At 44.0% G+C, this 19,881-nt stretch overlaps 1 protein-coding gene across 2 annotated transcripts in view; it reads right to left on the bottom strand.

The window, feature by feature from the left end:
• GRID1 (glutamate ionotropic receptor delta type subunit 1) overlaps window positions 1-19,881 on the bottom strand; it is a 687,194-nt gene that overhangs the window by 12,497 nt on the left and 654,816 nt on the right. For both annotated transcript variants that reach the window (XM_013983389.2, XM_021073750.1), the window contains exon 14: window positions 4,738-4,904. In XM_013983389.2, the coding sequence (XP_013838843.2) occupies window positions 4,738-4,904 (167 nt within the window). The remainder of the gene's footprint in view (window positions 1-4,737; window positions 4,905-19,881) is intronic.

The following is a 19,881-nucleotide window of genomic DNA, read 5'->3' on the forward strand; positions in this document are numbered from 1 at the left end:
TGAGAACTTATAATTGCACCTGAATTCAGAGGTTTTGGAGGCACCAAACCCAGCTTGGTGTCCCCAACAAGGGATTTGTCCCTGCTAAGCTTGGCTTCCTCATCATAGCAAGAGAGATCCATGATCCCTGCTAGATGAGCAGATTCTACGGAACAGGGGCTGTGTTCCAGCAATAGAATACAAAGCAACTATAAGGGAATAAAGATAACTGTGGGTCTGAGCAGTTGAGGCAATTAGGAATAGTAAGATACAAAAAGACCACAAACCTGCTATTGCTCAGGTGCTAGGAATAAAATCAGGGAGTTGGGCATGATCCCTGAACACAGCACCACCAAGGTGGTGGAAAGACAACCTTAGCCACCCCTTTGACCCCACCACAGACCCACTCCCACCTTCACTCCATTTAAGGAACCAGTCTGCCCCCTTTGGAGAGCAGAGAGTGAGCAAGGGCACCTGTTACTTGTTTTCACTGCCTCAAACTTCAGCACAAATCCCACTTAAGCTTTTCCTGAATTCCTCATCTGGCCTCTTACCAATTTGGATTGATTAAAGCGCCCAAGGACCTGGGTCAATAACAAAAGCCCCTACTTCACAGAATTATCACGACAAAATAAAAAGAGGGAACACAGGAACACGTGGGACCACTCAGCTCAAGATCTAACAAGCTCTTCAGTGGGTCAATGTGGTATTGTGCTCTGGTGCCATATTGACCAGCAGCCCTATCCATCCAGCATTGACAGGAGATACCTTTTATTGAGAACATAGTAGGGACTGATCATTTTACATTGTTTGAATTCTCACAACAGCCTCTAAAGTAGTTCTTAGTATAATGTCAGGTTTACAGATGGAAGACCCAAGGCTCAGCATCTAGATGACGTGCCCTGAGGTTGCAATTAGAAAGTGGCAAAGCAGCTCTGCAGAGCTGGGTCATGCTGACCGGGGAGGCCATGCTCTTTCCAGAACACCAGGCTGCTAAGTGCAGTCAGCCTGCTCTCTGAGAATCAGTTCTGGCCTAGAGGATGGTGAGACTCCAACCAGAGTGGGGCCCTAGGGCTGGATACCTCTTCCAACGCTCATTAACTGCAAATTCAGGTAGGCGGCTTAATTTTGCTGACGTTTCCCTTCTTCCTGCTCCTTATAATTGTATGCATTTTTTATGCCCAATATTATTCCAGGAAGCATGTAAGGCAATTGACAGGAAAACAGAGAGTAAAATAAAACAAACAAGCAAATCTAAAAGAAAATTTAAATTTGTAAGCAACAGAGGAAAGATAAAACAAGTCACAGGCACAAAATGACTCCCGGAACGAGGCTAAACTAATGCACACCATAATAATCTCTGCTCCTGTCTATGAGTAAGCCAGAGTGATAATAGCCACTTCCTGAAGCCAGTTGTTCTATTTTCCAGACAGATATAATTGCAGGTGCTTTCCTTTAGTCAATAGTCCTGGAGCCTGCTACACAGTAGGTATTCTATACATGGTTAGGAATTTGCTAAACGTTTGCTGAATGCCTACTCTGCATGCGGTGGTCCACAAAAGGGCTAAAGCACTCAACCCAAGTCTCTCTCTCTCTCTCTCTCTCTCACGCACACACACACACACACACACACACACACACACATTGTAGCCTATAGACTCTGTCCTCTGCCCAAGGAAGGGAAATATACAGAGTCAAGGAAATAACTTAGTTCATGAGACTAAGGGAAGAAAGGTTACAGCTATTCCAGAGAAGACTGGAATCCACTGTTTATACATAGCCCTTTTTTCTGTCAATGACATGGAGCATTGCTCCCTGGATCTGCCATCTTCCTTCTCCTAGGTGTGACCCAGCCAGGGGCAGCTCACTGTTGTGCATGCACCATATAATGGAGCCTTTTAAAGGACTACTGGCAGCACTAAGTTGGAAACCTGAGGTCTGAGTGTTTTGTCCAAGTGCACACCCACCTTCCTGCATTAGGGAGGTGAGGGATGCTTTCAGCCCAGGAAGACCTAAAACATGGAGACCAAGGACTATACTTCTGGAGGACAGCACAGCCCACCAGGGATATTTCCTTACATAGAGCACATGACATTCTGGTGACAGCAAAGAATAATTAATCACATCCTGCCAGAAAAATATAGACACTGGACTAGCCACTTGCATTCATGACCCTTGAACCCTCTGTGAGAACAAAGCTCTCTCCTTTCTCCAGGGTGTGCGTGTTCATGTCAGACTTTAGAGGATCTCTGAGCAGTTTGAATGCACTGGGGCCCTAAGCTTCCTGCTCTGAGGACCCTGTGCATCTATGAGCACTGTCTTGGGGCACATTAACTGTCTTGGTGGTGCTGCTGCAGGGGTCCCCACAAGCTCCCCTACAATCTGTTCATGGGAAGTGCTTACAGGTTGATGGCCTGTGGAATGCCATGTATTATAACACCAATGTATTATACATCCTGGAGAGGGGCTGTTCCTTCTTCATGCCTTTCATCCCCCAAATTGATAAATCACTCCTCCTCCTTCTCTAGTGTCAGCTCACTTTGCTCCAGGGAGCAAAGGGAGGCACAAAATATATACCCGATTAAATTCTAGAGAAAACCCCAAGGCCTCATTTAATTTAATTAGTTTTATCCCCCTCCTTCCTAAGTTTTGCAAACAAGTCACTGAATGAATGAATGGGTTGCAGGCGTTCTTCCTTGGCCTTGTGAGGATGGGGTTTAGACTCAGGTGCATGTGATCAGAAGGGCATGTTCAACATCTAGAAGGTAGAAGGGACATGGTAGGGCTTGGAGATCCCACAGCAGCATGGGGCACAGTCCTGGGGCTCAGGGGACCTGCATTCTCCTCCAACTCTGCCAGTAGTTGGATGCACACCCTTGGTGCACGTGACCCTCTCTGATGCTAAACGAATGATCTTTAACAACCTTGACCCTCAAAGTGGGTGCTCCTCAGTTCTGGGGGGCATGCATTCACCAGGCAAGCGGGGACTGCCCCTGAGCCTTGGTGCCATGACAGCCTTTTCACCTAGACACTTCTACCACAGCTGGGAGTTTGGTGTACCAAGGCAGAGCTCTGCCATTCTGCTCCTTCACCCGCCAGGATGTCAGCACACAGACATGTGAGTGGTGGGTTTAGACATCCATGGGGATAAGAGCCCCTGTTAGCAAGCTGGCTCCTGGGAAAAGGCTACCAAGCTCACCTAGGCTCTTCATCTCCACCCTGTCTGTGAGGCCGGGGAACCTGGTCAAGGACTACGTTCCTGTGGTGAAGCGAGAAATGAGGGTGGGACAATGAGAGATGATCTTCCTCAAGGAGGCTGGCCAGGTGTCCAGACTGAGCACTTGGAAACTCAATCATGCCCATGAGTCCAGAGAAGGTCAAGCCTACAGGATGGACAAGCCCCAGAAAATCACCAGGGAAGCTAAATGGGCCAATGCAAAGGACACACATATTCTTTCTGGTGCATGGGGTCCATGGGCCTTAGCTTAGGCCGGAACACTCCTGTCTATACAGTGTCCCCACCACCACTTTCCCTCAACATACCTACCATTGCTAGTGTTAATCAACAGGAAGCTGAACTGAGAGGATGGGGAGGAGGCAGGTGATGAGGGTCAGGTCCCTGCTCCACCCCTCAGCCCATGTACAGGTGAGTATGGAGTCAACCTGCTTCTCTGGCCCCACTTTTTTCATGTCTCTGTACTGACTCTTCCCACTGACTATTTATCCTAAGAAGTTATTCTTGGGCTCTTACCAGACCCAACTAATCTTTCATTTAATTTTTTTTTTTTTTGGTCTTTTTGCCATTTCTTGGGCTGCTCCTGTGGCATATGGAGGTTTCCAGGCTAGGGGTCTCATCAGAGCTGTAGCGCCGGCCTACACCAGAGCCACAGCAATGCAGGATCCGAGCGCATCTTCGACCTATACCACAGCTCACGGCAATGCCTTATCCTTAACCCACTGAGCAAGAGCAGGGACCAAACCCGCAACCTCATGGTTCCTAGTCGGATTCGTTAACCACTGAGCCATGACAGGAACTCCTCTTTCATTTAATTTGTGTGTGTGTGTGTGTGTGTGTGTGTGTGTGTGTGTTTGCCTTTTCTAGGGCCACTTCTGCGGCATATGGAGGTTCCCAGGCTACGGGTAAAATCGGAGCCGTGGGCACCGGCCTACGCCAGAGCCACAGCAACGGGATCCGAGTCGCATCTTCAACCTACACCACAGCTCATGCCAACGCCTTATCCTTAACCCACTGAGCAAGAGCAGGGACCAAACCCGCAACCTCATGGTTTCTAGTTGGATTCATTAACCACTGCACCATGATGGGAATTCCTCTTTCATTTGATTTTAAATGACTAGGTCTGTCTGGATAAATCCTACTTCTGGCCTGAGGTGTCACCTCCTCTGGAAAGTTCTCCCTGGTCTTCTGGGTCTGGTCAGATGCCCTCCTCTGCCCTCCCCCACCCCCAAGAATATTCTGTCTCACTGTCCTGTGCAGGCATCACCTACTTCATCACAGTTCCCATTGAGACTGTGCCCCTTCATGGGATGGAACATACACTTCCTCTTCTTTATTCCAGGACCCAGCACAGGACTATTTGGGGTGTGGATGGTAAGGAGCCTGTATCAGTCCATAGCCATGCTGAGGAAAACGTGATGAAGAAACAAGTTTGTATTCCCTCTCACCTCCTAAAAGAAGGTTAAAATCCATCCCCAGCATAGGGGTTTGGCTGTTAGGGCCACCTCACTGACCACGCCTACCTCTGGGAGAAGAGGTCCCTGTAGGGGCTGCCATGCTGCAGGGCGATCCCATAGCCCTTGCTGCTGACGCTGTTGCCAATGACCGTCACGGAGCAGTCATCATCTGTCAGGGCTGCATATTCCACCACGGCAACATCCCACAGAAAGGCGTAGTTCCCCTTCTTTGCCTGAAAGACCAAAATCACCATGAAATCAGGCAGACCTGGCCGGCCATATTGGTTTCAAGCAGCGAAGCATCTCCATGGTGGGGTTTGAGGGGACCCCTCCTAAATGGTCCTCCTGTCCAACCAGCCAGCATAGCAAACTCCTATTTTCTTTCCCGTCTTCAGATTCCACCACCAGTTGATGCCACTCACTGTGTTAGACATAAAAGGCTATGACATTGCTTCTTGGAGGCCCTGGTGTTGCACATCTCACAGAGAGAGGTGGGCAAGATAAGCTACATACAGCTCTAAGCTAGCCTCTGGTCACAAAGCAAGCACCTATTTCAGATTTCCAAGCTTACCTAGGAAAGTGCAGAAAGTCTGAGACCAGAGACCTAAGACTTTATGATCAGAGATTCAGGCAGATATCTAACAGTGTCCATCTAATATTTTGACTTAGAAATTGTGCTTTGCTTAAGGTGAACATGGGAGGCAGCCCTAGGTTGAGTGCCCCAGGTGGCTGTGACTGAATATACAAGTTGTGAACCTGCTATACATGGGGAAGAAGCCCATAAGGACAGGGTCCTGATTATTATGGTGCCGGGCTAGATTTCTGCCACTTGCTCTTCACTGCCCACACCAGAGTGGCACACATACACATGCACATTTATATGCACACACACACATATATGCACGCATGTGCACACACATACATGTGTGTATATAGAGGCGGTTTCTGGTGTTAATGTTTCTATATCCATGCAATGCTGGCAGATCATTCCATCAATTTACCTCAGCCACAGATAAAGTCTTGCTCCATCATATCCATCCATAGCAGATGTTCAGTTCTATCCTGAGCCATAATCCTGACTTGGCCTGGAGTTTAGGCACTCGGAAGGAAGTGTGCACTACTCTGAATTTTGGAAGAAGATGTAAACTAGACATTGTCATTTGGCCAGCTTAAAATAGACCATAATGTTCTTAATGCAGCAAAAAGCCTGGTTTTAATTCTCTAGAGAGTATATAGATGTCTCTTGCCTTCTGCTTCCCTCCTACCACAGCTCACACTAGACCGGAAAGACCCTGGTATGGGGCAGTGGCAGGGCTGAAACATAAGATAACAAGTCAAGTTGGCAAGCTACAAGCTTCGTGGCACTGTCAGGGGTGTTATTCCACTCTCCTGCCTTTATTCCGTTGAGTCCTCATGTGCACTGAGACGTTCCAGAGAGTGCCATAACTGCAAAGATGAAGCTTGTCAAGATTTTACCTCTTTGGAGACCATGCCTGTGGGCCGAGATGGCTCTTCCTTTTCTCATCCAGAACTTTCCATTGGAAGGATTTATAGGTAGAATGTGGTCTCCCCCTACCAGGAATATACTGTTCCTATCCCTTCACACAATTTGCCCAACAACCTTGTAAGAAATGACACTCGCCGTGCCACCCATTGACGTTCACCTCAGGGAAGGATCCAAATATTACCTTAGAGCCTCTTTCCTTGGCCAAGCCAATTTCAGGAGTCCCTAAAGGGCGCTGACCAGGTTGCAAAATTATACTCATCTCTCTCCCTCCACATGGGAAGATAACAGTCTTTGAAATATTTTTTTCCTGCTGGCAAACACGTTTTCTCATGAAAAGATATAAATTTTCCACCTCTTAGTAACCAAGTTTCTCAGCAAAAATGTTGACTTATGACCTAATATTTGGCTTCTGTCTGACTCTGGAGCATTTCATACCCATGCTCGCAATTCAACATGACAATCGGACATTGTTATTTGCACGATTTCAAAAGGGCATGTCATGTTGAAGGAAGAATTAAGATCAAGTTCATTTCTATGTTTCAAGGGATGTTCCAAGAAGGAGAAAGAAAATAAGCTGGCCCAGCTCGAGTGGAAACTGACTCTGACATAAGCCTGGCATGGCCATTCTGATGGGGCACTTGCATCGGTCAAGCCACAGGCATCTGGGGCTCCAGCATGGGCTAAGTGACAGGTGAGCACAGATGCATGAAGGAAGCTGCATTTATAGTTCCGCTGCCTAAGCTGAGAAGTCAGAAAACATATGCAAGGGACTCTGGCAATGTCTCAGTTGCAAATCCTTGCTAACAAGGAAGGCAGTTGGGAAAAGAGGAGAATAGTTCTCCTTGAGTTGCTAAATGACCCTAGACACTCAATCTCCCAATTGGTAAACAGGGACTACATTTACTACCATATTTTTATGTCTGCTTCAAGGAGCACATGGCTGGTCCCTAATCTACCTGATGAGGCCAGAACAAGGAAGACTTTGGAAAGCTATATGCACCACAGCTTATATGTGGGCCAACTCAGAAGCTGCAATAGCAACGGGGCTCTATCTTTATAAAATACTCTCCATTCCCAACATCCCTTCCTCAGCATCTCAGTGCTTCCTTGGGTCTTCCTCTCTTAGCCTCATTCTGGGTAATATGTACCACTAAAACCTTCCCCTGGCTCCCCAAGTCCATTACTTTCCAGGTAAACTTCCTAGACCTGGAAAACAGTCTCCCCAGTCTTCTGGTGAGTCACGGCTCCTGTATGAGACAGAAGGCTTCTCAGGAATGCCTCACACCATCTATAAGAAGCCCAAACAATCCATCCATCATGGCTATATCTGCTTTATATAGATCCTCTTCTTGTGTCCCATGCAGAATGAACTCCCCATAACCTCCCCAAAGTTACAAGCCTCTTCTTTGTAGGATCAGAACTAGTTTTCTATGTTATTTCTAATAAATTATGTATCTCCTTCCTATTCTATGCTGCTAATCCTTCTGACTTCTCCATATGTGGGGAACACGAAATATTCTAAACATCTGCCTCTAGGAGAACCAAGAATTCCCTCTCTTTCTCTGCCTTCCTATTAGGAGCTCTTCCTCTGCCTTTCTCAAGTCTGAGCATTTCTCCTTATTCTGCTCTCAGTTCAGCTCCCTCCCTGTGGCTCAGACTCTTATCTAGTCTCTGCTTCCATTGGAAGGCATTTCTACCTGCTCCTCCATTCTCCCACCCTCAACTCCATGCCAGAGACCTCTCCACTTTGAAACATCTGTCATTTCCTATTTATATTATCTTCTTCTATTGAGGATCCCCCCCTCCAGTCTCTTAGGAAGACAGAGTATTGGCAGGAATCTAGTCTCTTTGCACCATGTACCTTTGGCTGTTCCTCACAGAAAGAGAAGGGTGAACCCAAATACCTTCCTGAAGGCGGCCTGCGCTTCCCTTGGCTGAGGGACACAATGGATCTCTAGAGCGACTCTTTTGCCACTTCCTGTTCAAAACCAACTCATTCTTTCTTACGCCCCCCCAGTCCTGTCCTTTCCCTATGTCCCGGGTGGCCATGGGGAGTTAAGGAGGATGCTATCTGAGAGCAGAAGTAATAGGCAAGTGAGCTATTTACAAATAGATCATGGACATTTATTTCATAAAGCCTAAAAGACGGTGGTACCACAGATTTGAGTTCTGCATTAAAACAAGAACAAATACTGGATTTCACTCTTTAATGAGTTAAATTACTTTTATATGGCTGGCTCATTTATAATATTAAATGTATTCTGAATTTCTAATCATCGACTTACTCTGCATCAATGCTTTGGAGTGGCTATTGGAAAGTTAGGCTGGAGACATGGCTGGTAGATTCAACAGAGCCTCCCCCAAGCCTTCGGCTCTGTGCAGAGTCTCAGGGGGCAAAGAGATCCAGACAACCCTTTAGAGCTAGAGCTGGGTTCCTGGGGCTCCAGCCCCAGATCCTTCAGGAGCTAGGAAGGCCTTTTAGATCATCTAAGAAAAGTGGCGGTTTGAAAGTGAACATAGTCTAGAAATAGAATTTACTACTTCTATGGTTTGTTTGCTTTTAATTGATCATACCAGTGTTAATGAGGTGGTGACAAAGTGGGCGTGATCCTTCATCGTAATAGACATCACAGAATGACACAACCCTTTAGAAAGTAATGCAGCAATCCATGACATGAATGGCTAAAACTACTCATATTCTTTGCCCTAGCAAATTAAGAATTTAACCTAAAAAGTAAGCCAATGTATCTATGTATCTTAATGATATGACAGATATTTTAAATATAATATTGATTATAAAGTAAGCACACAAATAATTTAAATATTTAGTTTAGGAAAATTAATAAATTATTGTTCATGAATGTGCTATAATTTTATTCAAATGATAGTATTATAAAGAAATAACAAATGCTAGAAGGGTGTGGAGAAAAGAGAACTTTCCTGCACTGTTGCTGGGAATATAAATTGGTACAGCCACTATGGAGAACAGTATGGAGGTACCTTAGAAAACTATACATAGAACTACCATATGACCCAGCAATCCCACTCCTAGGCTATATCCAGACAAAACTACAATTCAAAAAATACATGCACTCCTATGTTCACTGCAGCACTATTCACAATAGCCAGGACATGGAAACAACCTAAATATCCATTGACAGATAAATGGATTAAGAAGATGTGATACATATATACAATGGAATACTACTCAGCCATAAAATATGAATGGAATAATACCATTTGCAGCAACATGGATTCAACTAGAGATTCTCATACTAAGTGAAGTAAGTCAGAAAGAGACAAATACTACTACATGATATCACTTAACACATGATAGGCACAAAAGGACCTATCTATAAAACAGAAACAGACTCACAGACATGGAGAACAGATTTGTGGTTGCCAAGGGGGGGGGGACTGGGAGTGTGGGAGTAGTAGATGCAAACTATTACATTTAGAATATATAATCAATGAGGTCCTACTCTATAGCATATGGAACCACATCCAGTCTCTTGGGATAGACCATGATGGAAGATAATACAAGGGAACATATATATGGGTATGACTGGGTCACTGTTTTACAGCAGAAATTGGCATCACATTGGAAATCAACTATACTTTAATTTGAAAAAAGACTATGTAGAAACATGGAAATATATTTTTTCTATACATCTATAAAATATATATGTATAATAAAAGTAGTAGAAAACAATAGAATGAATACATTATTATATTGTTCTGTATACATGTGAAGTGTAATAGGCCAAAAGATAGACAGGAATGTTATACAATGAATGGGATCAGTGATAATTCCTAGGACAGGCTGATTAAAATGATTTCTTTAATCTCATTACACAATCCATAGTATCACACACCACACAGGTACCAGATCTATAACAGACTCCATCTCCACTGTCCTGTGTGCTCTTGGCTCCAAAGGTGCCTTTGACCAACAACAGAACACAAAGTTCTGTCAGAGCTCTCCACTTTACCAGGCACTAGCTCTCACTACTACCCAAACTCCTGAGAAAGTCTTCCTTATGTGCTCAGCCTGCATCTAAACATTTGGCTTTACTGCACTCTCTCCTTTCCCTAAAAGAAAAAGAAGAGGCATTTGGCTCACACAGAACAGAACAGATGTAAACACTTGGGGGAAAGGAGGAAAGAACAGCTTTGACATTGAAGAAAGTCAAGGGTATCTGGGCATCCATCCCCGGGATTCCAGGACAGCAGCAGGCAGACAGGCCACCCCTAGTTTGTCTCCCAGGAAGCATCTCTGCAAACAGAATCTAAGCCTATTCCTGAAGTCCTCTTCCTCCCCAGTGCACCGCATGCTGGAGTGCTGCTGCAAATGGAAAGGGATTGAGATCATGGGGGTATCTGGTCCAGTGCTGAGAGTATCCTCCCTAATATTTGGGGGAATATGATCAGCCTATTTTGCTGGGGGAAGGTTGGGTTCCATAAACAAAGCCACAAGTGAGCTTGAATATTGGATGACTCATCTCCATTGCTACACACTGGTAATAAAATGAGATTGCATTGCCTTTCATTGCACCAGTGATTCGGCCATTCCCAGAACTCACTGGGAGCACAAACTTTTAGAGACAACACCCTTGGAGGCAAGAACTTCATAATGCTCTTCTACTACATCCTAACTGCTTTCGGAAAGGGCCAAGCAACACACTTTACCCCAAACAATACCGCTGGTGCTACAAACATCAAGCGTACATGCTATCAGAAAAGATGAGATGTCTGCCATGCCAGCTATAGGGTAGGGGTTCTGGGCTGTCAGAAACATGATTCCATTTCCATCCATGGTATAATTCTGTGGGTCAGAACATGAATCCCAACATATAGATAAAAAAACTGAGACTCGGAAACATAAAGTGACTTGACCCAAACAAACATGGATAGTGGGTGGTGGGGCCAGATCAATTTGAGGTCCATCTGGCTCCAAAGATAGCTGTGTTCTCCCCTCTGCACTGCTTGGACTCCTGAAAGGATGGCTGGGGAAACTGCTATTGTGTCCTTGCCTGCAGAGCACTTCCCAGGGGGATGCTGTTGGCGATGAAACCCATGGGGAGACCATGGGAATGACAATGACTGCCTTTCTCCAGCTTTACTGATGTGGTTCATGAAACAGCTGCAACTCTGGGAGAGGGAGGACACAGTGGCTGGCACTGTCTGTGGATGGCAAGGTTAGGGTTTCAGGGATGCCTTGGAAACCTAATGCCGCCTCACATGCATTAACCACCCAATGACCTGCTCCTTGTCTCTCCTTCCATCCACCTGTCACCCCAACAAAGCAGAGCTCAGCATTCCAAATCTTAGCTTCTATAGCATGTTCACAGAACAGCAATGCATAGCTGTAGGTAGCCAAAATCCCATATACAGTGATACGTCTATTAAGCACTGCATCAAATCACAAGATGCAACAGTAAAACTCAGGCGATCTATGGAGAAAAGGACAATTTTACAGTCTGCTGGTAGGAGTGTGGGCTGGCATGATATTCCTAGAATGGCAATTTGGTGGGGAGAATCAAATGCTTTTAAAATGTGCACATATAGCAATTCTACCCTTAGGGATTCATTCTCAGGAATTATTCCGTTTCTGAAAAGACGCTTGTACAAAGATTCTCAGGGCAACACTGTTTAAAACAGCAAGAACTGGAAACAACCTAAATGCTCAACAGTTGAGAATTAACTAGATAAGGAATAGTATTAGATGGTGGATTTTTACATTGCCATTTCCAGGGTGTTTTAAAAGAGCATTCCTTGCTAAGGGAAACAAATTTCCATGGTGAGGAAGAACCTTTATTCTGAATTCCAGTTGTAAGAATTTGAATCCCAGCCCTGCTGCTTGCTGGCTGTGTGAATGCTGGCAAGATACTTAACATTTCTGGACTTCATTTCCATTAGATGTAAAATGGTCCATATTTCACAGAGTTCTGATGATGATAAATACCTCAATGACTGTGACATCTTTAGGGGTCTTGCCTGGCATGTGGTGGATACTAAAAAAATGATAACAGGTATTGTAATGTTTAATAAAAAAGAAACCTGTTACAAGAGAGTATTTACATTGTGATAGTCTTTAAAATTATTATGTAAGAACTTTATGAAGAGTCAGAACCAAATGCCAAGTACTCATGGCAGTCATCTTCAAGTGATGACAGCATGGGTGGTGACTTCTACTGGTTTATTTCAAAGTCCTGGGCTGCCCATGTTTTCTGCAGTGCAGTAAGCATTTCTTCTGTGATTACAGCTGGCCAAGAGGGTAATTTTAGTGACTCAGCCTCCTTCATCGAACACAGTGTAATGAAAAGACTACAGGACTGTGGATAGACCTACCACCACATCCAGCTGTTTGGTGAACTTGCAGACTTAGGGTTAATAATCACTTCCTAGAGGACTACTCTGAGTATGAGGTTATAGGACACAGTGGCTGTGCCTGGCACACAGTGAGGACCCAACACAAGCTCCTTCTCCTTCTGGCAGTCCCCAGCTAAAGTCAGAAGATCAATCAAGTCAGTTGTTACTGAAACATCTTTCCTCCCATCCACTCCTATCCTGACAATCATTTCTCCACTTTGACCAAGTCAGCAATATACTCTGTGTGTGTGGTGTGTGTGCGTCTGTGTGTACATGTGCGCCCATAAGGATGTGTGTGCATGACCATATGCATGTGTGACAGTGTGTGTGTGTGTGTGTGAGTGTGTGTGTGAATGAATGTGAGCACCCCCCAGGGAAGCAGCAGAGGGGTGAACTCAGGTACCAAGCCTTGGAGACCACAACAGGTTCAGGAAAAGACCTTCATCTGGAGAGAAGGAGACTACCTCCCTTCGGTCTCTTAGTGCAGTACAAAGAGGTCTCCGAAATGATGTGAAATGTAAGGCAGACCATCAACAGGACCCTCGGGAGCATTCACAAGCCCTCCTCAGGAGGCTGTAAGGAAACCTGCCACCCAAGGAGTAAAAGAGAGTGACCCTTCACCTGGAGAAGCCCTCGGACCAGCCAAAGCAGGGAAAGCAGGGCAGGCTTGGTGGGAGGGGAGAAGGCAGCTGGACTGGCCCACAGGTAGCACCATGGCTGCTTTCCTAAAGTGTCCTAATTTGGCTCCTGGCTTCAGAACAGAGTGAACAGGATGGAGCTGGTCAATGAGATAACATGACTGAAAGGGCAGCAAGAACATGTGGGAGACAGATGTCATGTGTGTGAGTGTGTGTGTATGTGCGTGTGAACACAGGCATGAGAGCAGCCTTGAAGTTTTGTCATGTTTGTCCCAGTGACGCTGCCCATTACCCAGGCTATCAGACCTGGATGATAGAGAGACCCCAAGACTATAGATAGTAGAAAACAGCTCCTGATGGCCAGGCAGTAGGTCTGCAAAACAATTCCTGCGAATGATTACCCAAGATGCCATCCTGGTATTCCCGTGTCCTGGAGCAACACAATCAATAGTGAGAAGCAGAGCTAGCGATAGAGAGCAGCAAGCAATTCCTCAGGCCACCAACGCCCGTACTCTTACGTGACCTTCTCTTTGATTCCTTGACTTTCATTATAGAATCTTCGACCCCCTTTCTTAGAAAGCATGGTGTCATATGTTGGTGAAAGCAAGGGTCTGGAGATGGGCAGATCAGGCCTTTGTAGTGTCCATGGTCAGCCACCTGAACCCTCTGAGCTTGAATGACATTGTCTAGAAAACAGGAGTAACAAGCCCCGCCTCCCCCCGGCTTATCACAGGAAAAAACTGCCTGATGAAATGAGGGAACTGGAACAATAAGATACTATCATTATGATCATGATAATCATCACCAGCATCATCCTTAGAGCTTAAAGTTTGACTCCTCATTAAAATGCAGTTTCCTTAGGGAAAATAGCACTTGAATTGTTCTCAGTCACTAGCCTGGTAAATTAGAAAGTCTGTTAGACTGGGTCACAGTCTTGACCCAGGTACTGACTCATTACTGATTTATAAAACTGGAAGATGAACCCAGATAATCCTTAAGATCTTCTCTGACTTTAACATTCTCCAGGTTTATAATACAGACCAGTGGTGCTCGGAGTGTTCCCTAGACCAGCAGCAGCAACATTACTGGAGAACTTAAAAGAAATGGAAATTCTAAGGCTCTATACCAGAGCCACTGAATAAAAGACTTTAAGAGTGGGACCTGACAATCGGTTTTGTTAGTTGGGGAGTTCCTGCTGTGGTAGGGAGCTAAGGATCTGACTACAGTGGCCAACAATCTGTTCTAATAATCTCCCAGTAATCCTGATGTGTACTAAAATTGGGACCCAGTGATATAGACCTTTGTGTCGGTTAACTTCTGATCATCTCCTGAGAGTAGGTTTAGGAAGGAAAAGAGTATGCTGGCACCAGGATCTTGGGGCAGAGCCCTAAATGGAGGAGGAAATACTGTAGAATCAAGATCAAGGCCATTGGAAACAAACACTAAAGAAAAGTCACCCTTTACATCTTCCTACAGATCACTCTCCTTGGTGCTTTCCCATCCATTCCCTTCTTAGAAAGTTTAGGATAAACTTCCAGAGTATAAACTGTGTTCATTTTCCAAGAGAATTAAGGCTCTAAAGGACTTTGCCCAAGACCCCAGAATCAGTCATTCTGGCAGAGCTTGAATGTCTCCCCAGGTCTTCTTGACTGCAAATGGTCTTCCTTTGTCCCACATCAAAATTCCAACATCAGTTGCCCTGAAGAGCCACATGGAGCCCCCTGAGCAGCTGCTGTTATCAAGCTGCCAGATTCTAGACCAGCTTTGCTAATGATGTCTGCCTCCAGCACCTAAGCTTATGGAGGCTTTATGGCTGCTTTCCCTTTTATGGCCTCTGGCCTTTTTGGGGAAAAGAATCTTATTTAGAGAACCAAGCATTGCCTCAGTGGGAGAAGATTTCTCACACCTCCAAGGGAGAAGAAGATGGTTTGGTACAAAAGATAAACCCAAAGTCCTAACTTGGAAGAATCAATGGTTCCTTCCTTGAAGTCTGAAATTGCACACTCTCAGCAAGATGGGGAGCCATAAAGAACATTCTCAGCAGGGCAAAGGGACACATTGATTTTCAATGATTTTTCTAAGCTATAAATTGTCCAAAGACCATGATAAACAACAATCTGAGTTATTCTATGGGAAAGATGAAGGATGATCTAAATGAAAGAATACATTGGTTCTCTTAGACACAAAATAGGTTATGAAGAGACAAGAACATAGAATGAGAAATGCCAATGTAGAAAGGGAAACAACCTAAGAACACCTGACCCCCAGCCTCCTCCACACACACACACACACACACACACACACACACACAGGGAAGGATACAAGCCCCTTGGCCATACATATTCTTCTTTCTGCCATAACATAAGGTCTGCCATATAGTTGGTGCTGAATAAATATGTGTAAAGTGATTAATGCAGAATTAAAAGGATGAATACTAGAATCTGAGACGCTGGGGACATGAATCAAAGCAAGCTGAGCTGGCTATGTCCTGCTTGCCTCTCCAAGTCAGTTCCCACCACCCTTCTTCATCCTCCACTCTCCTCCAGAGGCTGATTTCATGGACAGTGTCAATAACCACCCTTGGCTTCTGGCTAAGAGTCACTTCCTAAGATTCAGAAATAAATCAAAGACTGATAATATTAAAACAGTAGTCATAACCATAAGCACAACTTATTCAAGGTATGTTCTCAAACCTGAAAGGGCATGAGAATTACCTGGAGGGCATGTTCAAAGACGGATTAGTAACCTCCTCCCAAATTCCCATCTCCAGTTTCTGATTCATGAAGTCTAACATAGGGTCCGCAAGTTTCACTTCTAATGTGTTCCTGGGTGATGCTGATGCTACTGGTCCAAAGACCACCCCTTGAGAACTGCTGTGTTAAAATATACTCTAAAAGGCATGGCACTCATCCCTTCATATCACCTCTAATCTTCACAATAAGTGGGGAGACCCAATATGAGTATTTCTATCTTTCAGATGAGATAACTTGGTTCAGGAATAAGTTAACTTGCCCAGGATCTCAACTCTGTTACAAGGCAGATCCAAGAGCCAAACCGAGTTCCTGTTAACTCAAATCTCACACTCTATTCACTGCATTATGTGGCCCTAACTGAGCACTTGACTTCATTGAGACAAAGTTCAAATGAGACTCATGAAACTACACCCTGAGGTCAGAGTGGCTTTGCCATCTGCAGCCAACCCCCCTCAGAGTCTCTTTAGCCTGAAAGAGTTGTTGGGAACTGACAACTGGGACTATGCAGGATGGAGAGAGAAGCAGTAAAATCACATGTTATCATGATTCATATTAAAGACCATTCCTTAATGTGTTCAGAGACCATTCCTGTGGGGTTTATGTCAAAGAGCCTTGTTCTCTAATCCCATTTGTGGCTAAGTATTCCTTTATGGGCTTTGCTAAGTAAAATGTCAGCCTTGAGATAGAGAAAGAGCTCACACAATAGCCTTTCACACTTTGAGGGGCCACAAAAGAGGTCATGTACTGACCAAAAAGATCCAAATAGACTCTCATCCCTCACAGAACAAGCTCTGAGCTCTACCTGTCAGGGTGTACAGCTTTGTAAAAGTCAAAGAATCAGAAACAGTCACTAGAGGGGTCCATGGGGGCATGGCCCTGACAGAAGCCCACCTCCTATCCCAGGGATGCCAAACACTCACTAGAAAGTGTACTGAGCCCTTCTCATCACTTCCCACATAAATAACTGAGGTCTGAGATCTGGGCTGCATGGATGGGTTCAAGATCTCTTTCATGAGAAGATTCTTTAAAAAAAATAGAAATAACAAATTTCACTGCTGAAGATTTTCTTTACTGGGCTCCTCACCATTCCTATTTCCTTTATCTGCCCCTTGGGAGGCATGATTTTCTAAGCTCTTACTGTTCTTATTATTCTTCCTGATTTGAATTAATCCACCTCTCATCTCTCTCTCTCTCGGTCTCTCCCTCTGTCCACCTCTGTTTGTGTTTCACACACACACATGCTAAAGTTTTAAAATGTAGAGCTCAAAGCCAATCTTAATACCTCCATGTTGGAGAATTAAGGGACTCTTTTTTGGGGGGGTGGGAGGCCATGCCCCACAGCATATGTAATTTCCCAGGCTGGGGAGTGAATCTGCACCACAGCAGTGACCCGCAGTGACCCAAGGAACATCAGTGACAATGCCAAATCTTTAACTGCTAAGCCACTGAGGAACTCCAAGGGACTCTATATTAGAGGTTCTCATCCCAGTGGAAACCACTACTTATACCCAAATAGTTTTTGTTTTTGTTTTTGTTTTAAATTGAAGTATAGTTCATTAGTTGATTTACAATATTGTGTTAGTTTTGGGTGTACACTATAGCAATTTGGTTTTTTGAAGATTACATTACAGGTTAATATAAGATATTGGGTATAATTCCCTGTGCTATATAGTAAATCCTTGTTGTTTTCCTATTCCATGTGTCATAGTTTGTATCTGTTAACACCATACTCCTAATTTGTCCCTCCCCTATTCTCTCTCCCCTTTGGTAATCATAAGTTTGTTTTCCATGTCTGTGAGTCTGTTTCTCTTTTGTATATACATTCATTTGTATTATTTTGTAAATACCACATGTAAGTGATATTTGTCTTTCTCTGACTTATTTCACTAAGCATAATATTCTCTAGGTCCATCCATGTGGCTACAAGCAGTGATAGTTCATTCTTTTTTATGGCTAAGTACATATTCTTTTAAACAATCATCTGTTGATGGGCACTTGGATTGATTCCATGTCTTGGATATTGTATAGTGCTACTATGTACATGGGTGTGTGTGTGTGTATATTTTCAAATTAGAGTTTTCATTTTTTTCTGGATATAAACCCAGGAGTGGAATTGTTGAAGCATATGACAGTTCTAGTTTCAGTTTTTTCCCTTAAAAGGAAACTTCATACTGTTTTCCATAATGGCTGTATCAATTTACATTGCCACCAACAGTATATAAGGGTCCCCTTTTCTCCACATCCTCACCAACATTCTTTATCTGTAGAATTTTTAATGATAATGGGTGTGAGACAATATCTCATTGTTGTTTTGATTTGCACTTCTCTAACAATGTTGAGAAATCTTTTCATGTGCCTGTTGACCATCTGTATTTCTTCTTCGTAAAAATGTCTATTTAGGTCTTCTCTCCATTCTTTGATTGGTTTGTCTATTTTTACAATAGTGGTATGAACCGCTTATATATTTCAGATAGGAACCCCTTGTCTTGTCGGTCTCATCATTTGCAAATATTTTCTTACTGATGATGACAATGATGATGGTGATATTAATAATAAAAGCAATAACAATAAACACATGGATGGTAGAAAGAGTCCAATAATCTTTGGGGAAATTGTTTAACCTTTCTGAGTTTTGCATTCTTTATTTTCAAAATGGAAATACCACATATGCCCTCAATGGTGAAGATAACGGGTATGAGCACAGGACCACACACAGTAATTTCTTAATAAATGTTATTTTCCTTTCTATTTTTCTCCCTCTTTGTTCCTGGACAAACAAAATTATACCAACAACATGGAAATAAAAATAAGCTAAACAAAAATTGCCAACAATCTGGCTGACTCAATAAATCAAAATTGTTCTCACCAGCAACTGCTTCTTGGTTTTAATGTAATCAAAGTACAAAACAATTCAGTTCAAAATACAAAAACCTAAGTCATAAAACCCAAAGCCTTAATACTCAGTAGAAAAAACAGAATGGAACAAGCCCACATTTATAGCCAGCACTAAGGTGAAGCATATCAGACTGGGTACAAAGCAAATTATGGGGCAGAAGAAATCTGAAGAATAAAATCAGATTTAAGGGAAGTGAACATCCTCCCACCCTTATAATGAGGAGTTTGAAAATAATCAAAGTTAGCATGATGGCACAGATATTGGTTGGATTCCAGAGCTTACCCTACCAAATTATAAAAATCGCAAAAGAAAGTAATTGAAGAATTCATAATGAGATTTGCTTGGCAATGCTCAAAACCCAAAGCAAAGTAATTTAATAAGGGAGGCACAGTGGGGGCTTTCCTTGATCTTTGTACTGTATTATCCCAAACCAATCATAATCAAAGAGAATTAAGCTGCAGGGCATTATGAAGGGGCCAACTTAGTCAACTGTATGGAAACCTGCTCCAGGAGGCTGATGAACCCCACTGCCCTCCCCGCCCCTCCTCACCCCTTCTTGCCCTCTCTGTAACTAGGTCCCAGCAATCCTGCTCATCCATGTTGAAGCAAGATGCACATGGATGCATTTCCAAACACTCCTCAGTTCTTACTCATTGAACATTTATTTTATTTTATTTTATTTTATTTTTAACAGGATAAAAGTCTTTGGATGTCCTTAGGCTTTGCCCCTGTGCCTACCTCTGCCCTAGGACTTGGGGACAAATAAATGAATAAGAGACAGGCCCCACTCCATGGAGGTTTGGAGTCTAGACAGGATATGACAGAGTTGGGCACTGAAGATGGGGAGACATGTGATGAGCCTGTGTTCTGGGATGCACAGGGTATTAAGGGAGCCCCTGGCCCTGCCCAAAGAAAGGAGGAGCTACATCAGAGGGCTTAGGAAGAGCAGATGCTTCTGTTGAGGCTGGACAGATTACCGAGAACCAACTTGTCCAACAAAGAAAGGGACGGCTTCCCAAGCAGGCTGGAACCAAGAGTATGAAG

This window comes from Sus scrofa, chromosome 14 (assembly GCF_000003025.6).
Source record: "Sus scrofa isolate TJ Tabasco breed Duroc chromosome 14, Sscrofa11.1, whole genome shotgun sequence".
Classification (NCBI taxonomy): domain Eukaryota; kingdom Metazoa; phylum Chordata; class Mammalia; order Artiodactyla; family Suidae; genus Sus; species Sus scrofa.